At 42.0% G+C, this 12,411-nt stretch overlaps 1 protein-coding gene across 1 annotated transcript in view; it reads right to left on the reverse strand.

Moving 5' to 3' along the window:
- LOC311051131 (mitochondrial intermediate peptidase-like) overlaps nt 1-12,411 on the reverse strand; it is an 82,023-nt gene that overhangs the window by 24,138 nt on the left and 45,474 nt on the right. The window contains exons 17-18 of the mRNA XM_084065534.1: nt 10,427-10,548; nt 7,564-7,637 (exon numbers count right to left, since the gene is read on the reverse strand). Of these exons, the coding sequence (XP_083921660.1) occupies nt 7,564-7,637; nt 10,427-10,548 (196 nt within the window). The remainder of the gene's footprint in view (nt 1-7,563; nt 7,638-10,426; nt 10,549-12,411) is intronic.

Genomic DNA, 12,411 nt, shown 5'->3' on the forward strand with positions numbered 1-12,411 from the left:
TGGAATTTTCCCGAATTTCCCAGTGGTCAGCACGTCCCTGACGTCATCTAGTGCTCCAGCAATGAGGGTGGATGTAAACAATAGAAGGTGCTTCTTTTTTTTTAATAAATTTTTATCCCACGATTTTGTAACCCATTTTTTCACCCAGTGCCAATTGTCCTATGTAATCCTGGGCGCTACACTCCCTCTGCCAGCATTGGGAGAGCCTAGATCCGAGCTCATGCCTCCTTCAATGCATTGAGAGCTACTGTAGCAAGCCGCTTCTTATCACCCGACAGGGGAGAGTTTCCCTGGTTAGACGTACTGTAGCGCGTGGAAGGAACACGTTATTCCAACCAGTCCTTCTCCTCCATCAGGCGCCCGGCTGGCCAGGGGAGGCGGTATAGAGACCAGGATTACTACATGTTTTTGTGAGGGTACCTACCCTAGGAGACACGGGAGAACATGCTAACTCCACACAGAGTAGGCCCTTTCACCAACCCCACCCAGGGTATGGGCGCTGATGACGCGGAGGAGAGAACACGTCCCCAGCGCCCACAGCGTCCCCGGCGGGAATCGAACCCAGGACCTTTTAGCGTTGAGGCGGCAGGATACCGACAGCACCACCGTGCCCCCGTAAGGTGTTCTGACCTGCACACTATGGGCAGGATGGATAGTATGGACTGACAGAGCCCTTGTATCTATGTCTGGTTTAAGCTATTAAGACCTGGAACTGTGTCATTTTTTTGATTCGAGCTAAAAAGCATTATTTTACACTTTGGCTATTCAAAAATAGCAGATCTACAAGCTCGTAGCGCGGCACCGAGTGCCGCGCTACGAGCTTGTAGATCTGCTATTTTTGAAAATCGTGAAAATGTGTGCAAATCTTCTGAATATATATTTAGCGAACATTTTTAACTCAAATATTTGCTTCTGAGGGTCCCTGGAACAAGATATTTTGATGGGGGTCCGCGGCCAAACATATAATTTTGGGGGTCCTTGACATGAAAAAGATGAGCACCACTGATATAGAAACATACGCTTTTCAGAATACTGTTGAGATTTAGGAGACATGTAGAATCGGCTTCAGGTCTCAATGGGTTAAGCTATTAATCGCAATATATTTTTACAGTGTAACAAAAGATAGAAGGGCACAATCATGGGACAGGACAGAAAAAGAAAATCATTCACATCCACACAAAAGTAATAGCTATTCTACAAAACAGGTCTCGGTTAGAACAGCAACTTCAAAGCAAGCCATAAAAGGCAAAAAAAAAAAAAGAAGGAAAAGAAAATGATCTTAACAACAGATACCTAAACTACAGATGTAATGACAGGGAGCCTGGTTTGCTCGGCGGTTGTAATTTCAGAGACCAGGAACAAACGCGGTGGGTGCCGTCAGTCAGGACAGCGATCCGATCAGAGAGGGGGATGTGGGAGACGGAGAGGTAAAGGAATGAGGGAGAAGATGGCATAGAAGCAGTGGTGGAAAAAGTACTCACATTTCTTAAAGTATCAATACTGCAATGTAGAAATACTGTTACAAGTAAAAGTCAGAAATTCTAAATTTACTTGAGTAAAAGTAAAAAAGAATTGGTAACAAAAGTAGAAAGCACTCATGCAGAATTTCAAGTAAAAAAAAAAAATCTTTTGAAAATAGCAAATCTACAAGCTCACAATGCATAGCATCGTGACAAATTGTGAGCTTGTAGATCGGCTATTTTCAAATGGCCAAAATATATGTAGGGCTGAAGTGGATAATGTATGTGTTGTAATAATAATCGAAATCTACAAAGTAACTAGTAACTCAAGTTGTCAAATAATTGTAGTGGAGTAAAAGCACAATATTTGCCTCTGAGATGTTAGTGGAGTAGTTAGTGGAGTAGAAGTAAAACTACTGAAAATTGGAAATACTCCAGTAAAGTAAAAAAAAAATACCGCAAACTTGTACTTAAGTATTTACTTGAGTAAATGTACTTTGTTACTTTACTCCACTGGATAGAAGGGGGAGAAAGAAAGAGGGGGGGTCAGTGGAGGGGGAAGACGTGGATGGATGGGGTGGTGGAAGAAGAACATGCAGAGATGGATGCGGGGAGGTGGGGAGGATGATGATGATGATGATGGGGGTATGTGGGAGGTGAAGGAAAAGATGAAGGTGGGGGGGAGGGGGGGGGGGGGTGAAGCCTGTGGCAAACCTGCGGGACAGATTTACAGTATACCTGATACTACCCCGCTCTCTCTTTCTTTCACTCACTTGCTGTCTCTTGTCTTCCCTATACCTCTCACAGGGACGTGCACAGATAGACTCTAGGCGGTGCTACAGCACCTGCCCTTTGCCCTCTTGACCAGGGGTCTTCAACAGGGGATCCAGGACCCCTAGGGGGTCCTCAGAGTTACTACAGGGGGTCCGCCAAATCTTTATGTGATACGGTTTTTCTTTTTACCATAACCACTCGAAACCTAGCATCCCTTTTCTGAGGAGAACTTTAGCCAAAAATAGCCGATCTACAAGCTCACAACCTGCGAGGCGTTGTGGGCTTGTAGATCGGCTATTTTTGGCAAAGAGGTATAGGTGTAGAGGGAAAAAAGAGCAGACCAAGTAAACAAAAAAAAGTATAATTTACTTGAGCACCTGCCCCTCAAAATGTCTGTGCACGCCACTGACCTCTCACTCTCACCCTCTTTTATTACCCTCTTTTATCTCTCTCTCTCTCTCTCTCTCTCTCTCTCTCTCTCTCTCTCTCTCTCTCTCTCTCTCTCTCTCTCTCTCTCTCTCTCTCTCTCTCTCTCTCTCTCTCTCTCTCTCTCTCTCTCTCTCTCTCTCTCTCTCTCTCTCTCTCTCTCTCTCTCTCTCTCTCTCTCTCTCTCTCTCTCTCTCTCTCTCTCATGTCCAGACATGCTGTACAGCAGCGGCCCGGGGGAGGAAGGCATGGGTATGGTGGTGGTGGGTGTGGATGGAGCAGTGAAAAGGTGGAGGAGAGGAGATGGGGGAGAATGGGTGGAGAGGAGGAAATGATGGGGGGGGGGGGAAGTATGAGTAGAGGAGGGTGCAGCGTTAAAGGGATAGTTCACCCCCAAAATGACTTTTTTTTTACTATCGATTAGTCACCCCATGGAGACTTGAATTTGTACCTATGTTTTTGTCGCATTCCTAAGCCAATGACCAGGCAGCGGTTCTGTTAGGAGACACAAAGAGTCTCCTTTGTGTCTCCTACCGGAACCGCTGCCTACCGTTCCGCTGCTCATTAAATTATTGGCTTAGGAATGCTACAAAAACTAAAATATCCTTGAATTCAAGTCTCCATGGGGTGACTAATCGATAGAAAAAAAAGTGATTTTGGGGGTGAACTATCCCTTTAAGCCTGTCAGCGTAGCAGGCATCTATCAGCGGCTAAACAGACAAACTGCTGCTTCCATTTAAAGGAAGGGACCTGGCACTGAAGGTCAAAGGCCAGACAGCTGGAGGTGACCTTGTGTGACCTCCAGGTCCCAAAGCTGTGTTTAAAAAAACAAAAAAACATTACGAAGTTATCCCAAGCACACACACAGCATGGCATCAGAGAGCAGGGGCATTGCTGCGTTTTTCAGACCAGGAGAAATAAGTGACTTTTTGTGTCAAGTCGGTCTCAAAAAATGTTAAAATGCATGGCGCCTGCCATAGGCTTTTCCAGTCTTTAGCAATGTATGAACATCTTTTGAAAATAGCAGATGTACAAGCTCACAATGCGTCGCATCGCGACGCATTGTGAGCTTGTACATCTGCTATTTTCAAATGGCCGAAATGTATTGTTAATGAAGTGGTTAATGTATGTTTTGTAATAATAATAATCAAAATCTACAAAGTAACTAAATATTTCAAATAATTGTAGTGGAATAAAAGTAAAAAAAATGCCTCAGAGATGTAGTGGAGAGGAAGTAAAAGTATTGGAAATTGGAAATACTCAAGTAAAGTACAAATACCCAAAGTAACTGAGTAAATGTACTTAGTTACTTTCCTCCACTGGTCTTTAGTGCCCTTTCACAGTTTTTGAAATCAAAACGATCAATACAGTTCATGAATGAGATGGGTGGGGCTTGCCAAAGAGAACAATAAAATACGTATCAGAAAGTACTGGATAAACAATTTCAGAAAAGCCTTAAAAAAACCACACAAATATATTCATCTTTGACAACTTACTTGTTCCTATCTCTTTGTCCTAACATGCTAACCCCTGACCATTTGGTACTCCCAGCTGCATAAATCAACATTAACATTACATTATTTGCGAAAACTATTTGACTCCAGTCTAGGTACTGTGACCATCATATGCAGTGAGTGTATGATCTGAGCTATTTTCACTACTTCTTAAATATATAAATTGTATGGAATTTCTTTGATTTTTTTGGGGGGGGAAATTGATGAAATTCTTTTGAAGAACGTTTACTGAAACTTTTCTTTTGTGAAATTTTTTGAAAATCTTTTGAAATAATAATTTAAAACATTTTTTGGAAACGGAAAGGGATATACGTCTACTCGCAGTCGCGACCCATAAAAATGTATCCGCCAAAATTGGGTCCTCACACACTTTTTGGGAAAGAGTGCTCTATAGCAGTGGATCTCAAACTTTTTCATGTCAAAAAAAAGTATTTGGCTGCGGACCCCCCATCTCAAAATATCTTGTTCCAGGGACCCCCAAAAGCAAAGATTTGAGTTACAAATGTTCGCTTTAAAAAATATATATTGAAATGTTCACGATTTTTCAAAAATATCAGATCTACAAGCTCATAGCGCGGCACTCGGTGCCGCGCTATGAGCTTGTATATCTGATATTTTTGAATAGCCAAAGTATAAAAGGTTAAAGTGGTTAAAATTATTGTGATGCTATATTAACACATTTTACTGGGGACCCCCTGGAACCCCCCCCCCCCCAGGACACCTGGGTGTCCCCAGACCCCACTTTGAGAACCAATGCTCTATAGATACGGTTAACTGCCACACAATACATCCCCTACCACATTACCACAACCCTACGGGCCGTTGTGTATGGACTGACAGAGCCCTTGTAAACAAAGGTAAGAAAGCGAGTGAGGCGTGTTAAAATTGGTAAATATGTTCCATTATGAAAGCCGCCAGCACAGAGCGTTGGCCTAACCGCAGCAGCAGCAGCAGCAGCTGTGAATACCTGAGTGAAAGAATTATGGCCTGACTAATGGACTTACAGCCGCCTCTGTCTCTTCTTGACGAACTAACTAACACCAAAAGTTCCCTTTAGGTGACGTTAGCATGAAAGGTTAACCCATTCATTTCAGACCTGAGGCCGATTTTTACTAAATGTCTTCTAAATCCTAAGAGTTTTCTGAAAAAACGTATGTTACTACGTACTGTATATCAGTGCTGCTCCAACTTTTTCCATGTATTTGGTCGCGGACCCCATCTCAAAATATGTAGTTCCAGGGACCCCCCAGAAGCAAAGATTTGAGTTTTTTTCGCTTTAAAAATATATATACTGTATTCAAAGATTTGCACAAATTTTCATGATTTTTCAAAAATAGCAGATCTACAAGCTCGTAGCGCGGCACTCGGTGCCACGCTACGAGCTTGTATATCTGCTATTTTTGAATAGCCAAATATAAAATAATGGTTAAAGTAGTTACACAAGATGCGTTATGGTAAAAATATGGTAAAACTGAAGAAACTCCCCACTCTCAAACTGCTCAACTGTTCGAATGAAACCGAAAGAAATGTTTCTTTCATCCTTTTTTTTCTTTTTTTCTTTTAAGTAAGCCAGCTGCATACTTCAACATAGATGGTTACATGTTGTGAGGTGAGTTTTGTTTGCACAAAATCTTACCACTTGAAAGATTAAACCCACCATTATTTGGACATGATCAAACATCTTTTTCTGAAATAAAAGACACCGAGATGGACTAAAACACCCTTCCGGCTATCGAGGATGCCAAAGACAATTTCAACGTTACACATTACACAATGGTAATTATAGACAAGCTATTTATTGGCAATACTAGACGCGAGGGAGTTGACTGACACCGTAATTCCTAAACTGCAGAAGGAAGCTTTGATGGACTCTGGGTAAACCTAAAACTGTTTGAGGTATATTATTGGGAAACAGCATAACCTGGCCAGAGGGTCTTTTTTGTCTGGAAAGTGTGGAAATCATAGTGCTGAAGCCTGTCGGGGACAAGAGGTCAGGTATCTGAAGAAAACTGGTTAGGGTCTGGGATGCCGTTTTTAGGGAGGCACTGAAGATCTCATGGCCAAGATATCCACACATTCGACAGGTTTACTGTTCCACACTGAACCTGTCACACAGGGTGTTGATGGACGGGCATACATTCGTTTGTTTTGGAGAATTGCTTCTCTAAGCACTGCTTTATTCATTTAATCAATTGATATCTATATCAAATATATCTGATCTATAAGCTCACTCGCTGCACATGTGAGTTTCTGAGATCTGCTATTTTCACAGTTTTATTTTTGGGAAAATGTTTGAAAATGTTCACCTACGGTATTATAAAAGTAAAGAAAAGGCTGCACACTCATAGCCACGATGCAGGATTTACCTGAAGCCGATTCTACATGTCTCCCAAATCTCAACATTATTCTGAAAAACGTATGTTTCTATATCAGTGGTGCTCAATCTCTTTCATGTCAAGGACCCCCAAAATTATATGTATTTGGCCGTGGACCCCCATCAAAATATTTTGTTCCAGGGACCCCCCAGAAGCAAAGATTTTAGTTAAAAAGTTTGCTTTAAAAATATATATATTCAAAGATTTGCACACATTTTCACAAATTTTCAAAAATAGCAGATCTACAAGCTCGTAGCGCGGCACTCGGTGCCGGGCTATGAGCTTGTATATCTGCTATTTTTGAATAGCCCAAAGTGTAAAATAATGCTTTTTAGCTCAAATCTAAAAATGACACAGTTCCAGGTCTCAATGGGTTAAGGGAATACCAACGTTTCGACCTGGAAAGGTCTTCTTCAGGGAATCCCCTATTTACCAAGGTCAGCAGCACCTCATCAATAATGGTGTGCGCCCCTTCTCCTGTTTGTTTACCACCTACAGTATTATGACACGCCCAAAATAGGGATGCCGGGGTTAATGGTGGTTAAGTAAGATGTGTCTTGCATTATGTGGCCCCGTCACCTCTTTATGCAGGTGACAGCACAAACATTTGGGAAGAGCTAGTCTGGGAGGCATTGCCTCGGAGTTTGGACAGCGGGGGCGCGGCCACTGCGTTGTGATTCAAATCAACAGCCAATGAAGAAAAGGGGGCGGGATCCAAATGCAGTGGGTGTTGCATCTAAATAGGATCGACGGGAAGCAATTTCCCCTTGAGAAATTTCGGCCGCCATTGTTGTGTACTGCTGTTTGCCTCTCGTCGGACTTTTTACACGAGTTGCACAGCTCCAGACCGGTAAGAGGCGTGTCCGCTCAGATTCAGAGCGTAAATTACATCCCGCCCACAAATCCCAGGGCTCTGGCCCAGAAGTTCCTCGCCGAGCCGGCGAAAACTTCTGGGAACTCAGATTAGGGAAGAGCTGGTCCAAAACATGTCTTAAAACCATGAACCATTATTACCTTCCACCATCAGCATGGGTTCCTTGGCTCCACCGTGGGCCAGCATTTCCCGGCGGTACCTCTCGCCCATGTCTCTGTGTGACAGACGGAGAGAGAGAGAGAGAGAGAGAGAGAGAGAGAGAGAGAGAGAAGAGAGAAGAGATTGAGAGAGTTTAGACGGAGTCAGTTAAAGCAGTGGTTTCTCAAACTTTTTCATGTCAAGGACCCCCAACATTATATGTATTTGGCCGCGGACCCCCATCTCAAAATATTTTGTTCCAGGGACCCCCCCCCCCCCAGAAGCACAGATTTGAGTTACAAATGTTTGCTTAAAAAAAAATATATATATTCAAAAAGTTTGCACAAACATTCACAATGTTTAAAAAATAGCAGATCTACAAGCTCGTAGCACGGCACCGAGTGCCGCGCTACGAGCTTGTAGATCTGCTATTTTCGAATAGCCAAAGTATGAAAAGCTTCAAATTATTGTGATGCTATATTAACACATTTTGAGCCCCACCCCAAGGACCCCCCAAAGACCTCACTTTGAGAACCAAACGAGTCAAAGGAACAAAAAGGAAAAGAGAGAGGGAGAGCGAAAGAAGAGGAAAACAGAGGGAGGGTAGAGAAAGAGAGAGGAAAAACCGAGAAAGATAATCTAAGATCACATACAGCCACCTGTATTCTCCCTCATCCCCCCCCCTCCTCCACCACCCTGAGCCTCTGGGCCAAGTCTCTCTAGTCTAAGCCGTCTCTCTCTTCACAACGCTCTGATGACAGGAGACAGAGATCCAACAGCCGCAGGTGGAACTAAAACAATGTCAACTAGAGAACAGGAGGAGGATAGAAAGAAGGAGAGAGACTTCTGAGGGACTAGACCTTGTGTGTGTGTGCGTGCGTGTGTGTGTGTGTGCGTGTGTGTGTGACTGTGTGTGTGGTTGGGAAGGCGGCCTTTTCTCTAAACAAAAGAGCAGTGCAGTCCAAGGGCGAGCACTATGCTGATAAGAAGGGTGGGGGTGGTGTTGTGGTAATATGTGATGCTGGTATCTGTCTGTGGATTACTGCTGCAGACACCTGCCAGGCCGGTGTGGGGTTTCATATTAATGTCATGTTCTATGTCAGAGAGAGAGAGAGAGAGCGGGAGAACGTTAACAGTATCCAGGGGAAAGGCTGGCTGTCAGGTGGCATTGGCCTCGGCGCTGGAAACACAAAACAGCTCTTCCACTGCAGTAATCTGTCCCGTCACCTAACTTTTATACCGGAGAACAATAGACGCAAGAAGAAACCTTTTTTTTTTTATTCAGATGACACACTGGTTATAATAATATCCCCAAATACCCGGCCTAGACAGTCACAACCCCTGTTTAACCAGCCAATTACATTTTTCATAGAAAGGAAAGCAGCCAGCACCTGCCATGATTAGAATGACCCTAGCCCTGAGTAATTCAACTACATTTTGCTAACGTGTTTGCTAAAGGGTGTATGCTTGCTACTCAATACATACAGTACTGATCTTTATTTTCTGCAACGAAAGAAAATTATTTCAAACTTTTATTTAACCAAGCAAGCAGAACCAGACAGACAGACAGACAGGGAGAAACCTTGTATCTCCATATTTTGTATTTTCATAAATTAATGTAGTACTTAAGATTGTAAAAGGAGCGAAAATAGCCGATCATTAAAGTAATACTAGGTAACCTTTTCAACAAAACTAAAGTTAAATTTGGTGGTTAGGATAGTCATTCCCGCGAAAATGACGTCATCTGGCCGGAAAACGGAAACGGAAATGCACCGGTTTCCTGTTTGGCCAGGAACTACCACACCGGTTTCCTGTTTGGCCAGGAACTACCGCGCTAATAACAAAAAGGAATCTCACGCTGTTTTTAAGAGATTGTAGGATTTGAAGATCGAAAAACAACAGAAAAAGAAAACACAGCTCACGGTAACTAAAGCTCCACTGGCTAAGAGAAACGATCCACAGATAGTATAAAACAATTAAAAGAACGCTTTCTGAAACGCTTCCGTCTTCCGGTGAAAACAAATGTAATTCTGGGTAACGGAGGAATAAACGAACGGCCTGCAGTGACGGTAATGACCAGCAGAGGCTGCTAAAAATTGTTATTTGTGGACCTGTATTGTATTACTTTAAGTCTCTGAGTTTTATAAATATCGTCACTGTCCGGCGGGAACCAGCTAACTCCATTTTCAGGTTTATTTTTTTTTTATTGCATAAATCAATGCTATTGAACACCCTTTATATTTGTGTAAAAGACAAAATGAGTGTTTTGGAGTTAGCTGATTGCTGCCGGACAGCAGAGATATACTGTATATATTTTCTAATTTATTATACATACACATCCATGCATATTTATTTGGTTTAACTCTTTCACTGCCAAGGACGACTTTTACGACCACCAAAGACGACTAAAACTACTTTTTGTGTTTTGTTTTTTTTTCCACTAGATGGCGCTTTTCTCTAACACATGAGTGACCACTTCATCCCCAGTAGCACACAGATCCAGGAGATCACGTGATCCCAAGATTTACTGCTCCATCCATTCAGTTGCTGCTTAACGTCTTTGGGAAATCGTCCGTATCTCGCCTCCTGTGTTTTACTATGTATTTTGGACGAGTCGTCCTATTTTCAACGGCCGCTAACAAGCGGACGAATGCCTTATATCCTATATGCCTTTATCCGCGGAAGCACAGTGGAACCCCCCGTGATTAGCAACCATCAGGGGATCAATCATACTGGAGATAAATATTCTGTGACTACATCAAAAGGTAAGAAAGTAAGAAAATCTCCGGCAGTGGGTGCACGCAGCCAGAAAAAAGTCCGGCAGTGAATAGGGTTAGAAGTTACAACACTCTGTATCAAGCTTACCTGTTCAAAGGGTCCTGAACGAAACACTGCCTCCACACCATGGAGGCCACGGCTCGGGACATGAGGTAGGAATAGTACTTGGCCCCGTAGCCAATCAGGTGGCTGAATCTCTGCTGCCATGCCTGTACAGGGAAACAAAAGGCAAAATGATTAGCGATCACAACATGTTTTAAAATGTGTGAAAGCTCAGAGCAGCTCTAATTTAACCCGTTAAGACCGGGGACGCATCTGTGTGTCATTGTTATGATTTCTTTGGCTATTCAAAAAATAGCAGATCTACAAGCTCATAGCGCGCCACTAGCTTGTAGATCTGCCTTTTTTTTTTAATAATCGTGAAAAAGTGTGCATATCTTTGAATATATACATACATTTTTAACTCAAATATTTGCTTCTGGGGGTCCCTGGAACAACATATTTTGAGTTGGGGGGGGGGGGGGGGTCCGCAGACAATTACACATCATTTTGGGGGTCCTTGACATGAAAAAAGTTTGAGGACCACTAACATTATAGCTATATACATTTTTTTCCCCAAAAAACTGTTAGGATTTAGAAGACATTTGTAGAATCCCCCAGAAGCAAAGATTTGAGTCTCTAATGATACAAATATATAGATTCAAAGATCTGCACACATTTTCACGATTTTTCCAAAAAAAAAAATAGCAGATATACAAGCTCATAGCGCGGCACTCGGTGCCGCGCTATGAGCTTGTAGATCTGCTATTTTTGAATAGCCAAAGAAATCTAAAAAAAAACGACACACAGACGCGTTCCCGGTCTTAATGGGTTAATCCAGCTGTCAACAGGTTTTACTGCATGGGGCTGTGGATAACGATGATAAAACACAGAACAGTGATGTAGAGCTGAAAGGCACAACAATGGATCTCCCCCGTAATAAAACGTCGTATGTGGCAAAGGGCAATTATCTCTTGACACCTATGTATTGATTATTACACGTGTAACGGTTTTCTTGAGTAGGTGTGGGTGATGAGCGGGTAGAGTTAAGGCCAACATGGCTTTAAAAAGGCTTAAGTGTTCCTGCTTATAAAAAGGTTGCTGATGATGGGTGAGAATCGGTACACAGCCACTGCTGCAGCAACATGGGATATCCAAGGTTATTACAGGAAACTACATTTGAATTTGAATTAAGAGGCTAAAACAAACATGAATTCACGTTTTTGTGAACTAATATAAATGGAAAAAAATAAAAATATATATAATAAAACATAAAACTAAGTAGAAGCCAGTGGTGTAAAGTAACTAAGTACATTTACTTACTGTACTTAAGTACACTTTTGAGGACTTTTTACTTTACTGGAGTATTTCCCATTTTCAATACTTTTACTTCTACTCCACTACATCTCAAAGGCAAATATTGAATTTTTACTCCACTATAATTATTTAACAGCTTCTTTAGATAGTAGTTACTTTGTAGATTTTGATTATTATTACAAAATATACAGTAACCACTTCAGTCCTATATATATGTATTTCGGCCATTTGAAAATAGCCGATCTACAAGCTCACAATGCGTCGTGATACGACGCATTGTGAGCATGTAGATCGGCTATTTTCAAATGATTTTTTATACATGTCGAACTTGTGAAATGGGACATTCTGCACAATGAGTACTTTTGGTACTTTAAGTGCATTTTGATACCAATACTTTTGTACTTTTACGCAAGTAAATTTTGAATACCTTACTTTTACTTGTAACAGAGTATTTATACACTTCAGTATTGATACTTTTACTTAAGTAAAAAAAAATACCAGTACTTTTTCCACCACTGGTAGAAGCTGAAAGGAACTTTAGATTTTGCCTGTTGGCGTATTCTCTGCCAAACTTTAAAACATGGGTTGTTTGTTGGCATGGTTACTTTGGGCAGGGTAAGTCCAGCTTTCCTCTAGTCAACTTTCATCATAAAACCTCAACTCACAGCCAGTCATTTATTTTTCTTTAAAAGGGACAAAACGTGGGAATTCCTGGA

This window comes from Gymnoscopelus microlampas, assembly GCF_963454915.1.
Source record: "Gymnoscopelus microlampas genome assembly, chromosome: 8".
Lineage (NCBI taxonomy): Eukaryota > Metazoa > Chordata > Actinopteri > Myctophiformes > Myctophidae > Gymnoscopelus > Gymnoscopelus microlampas.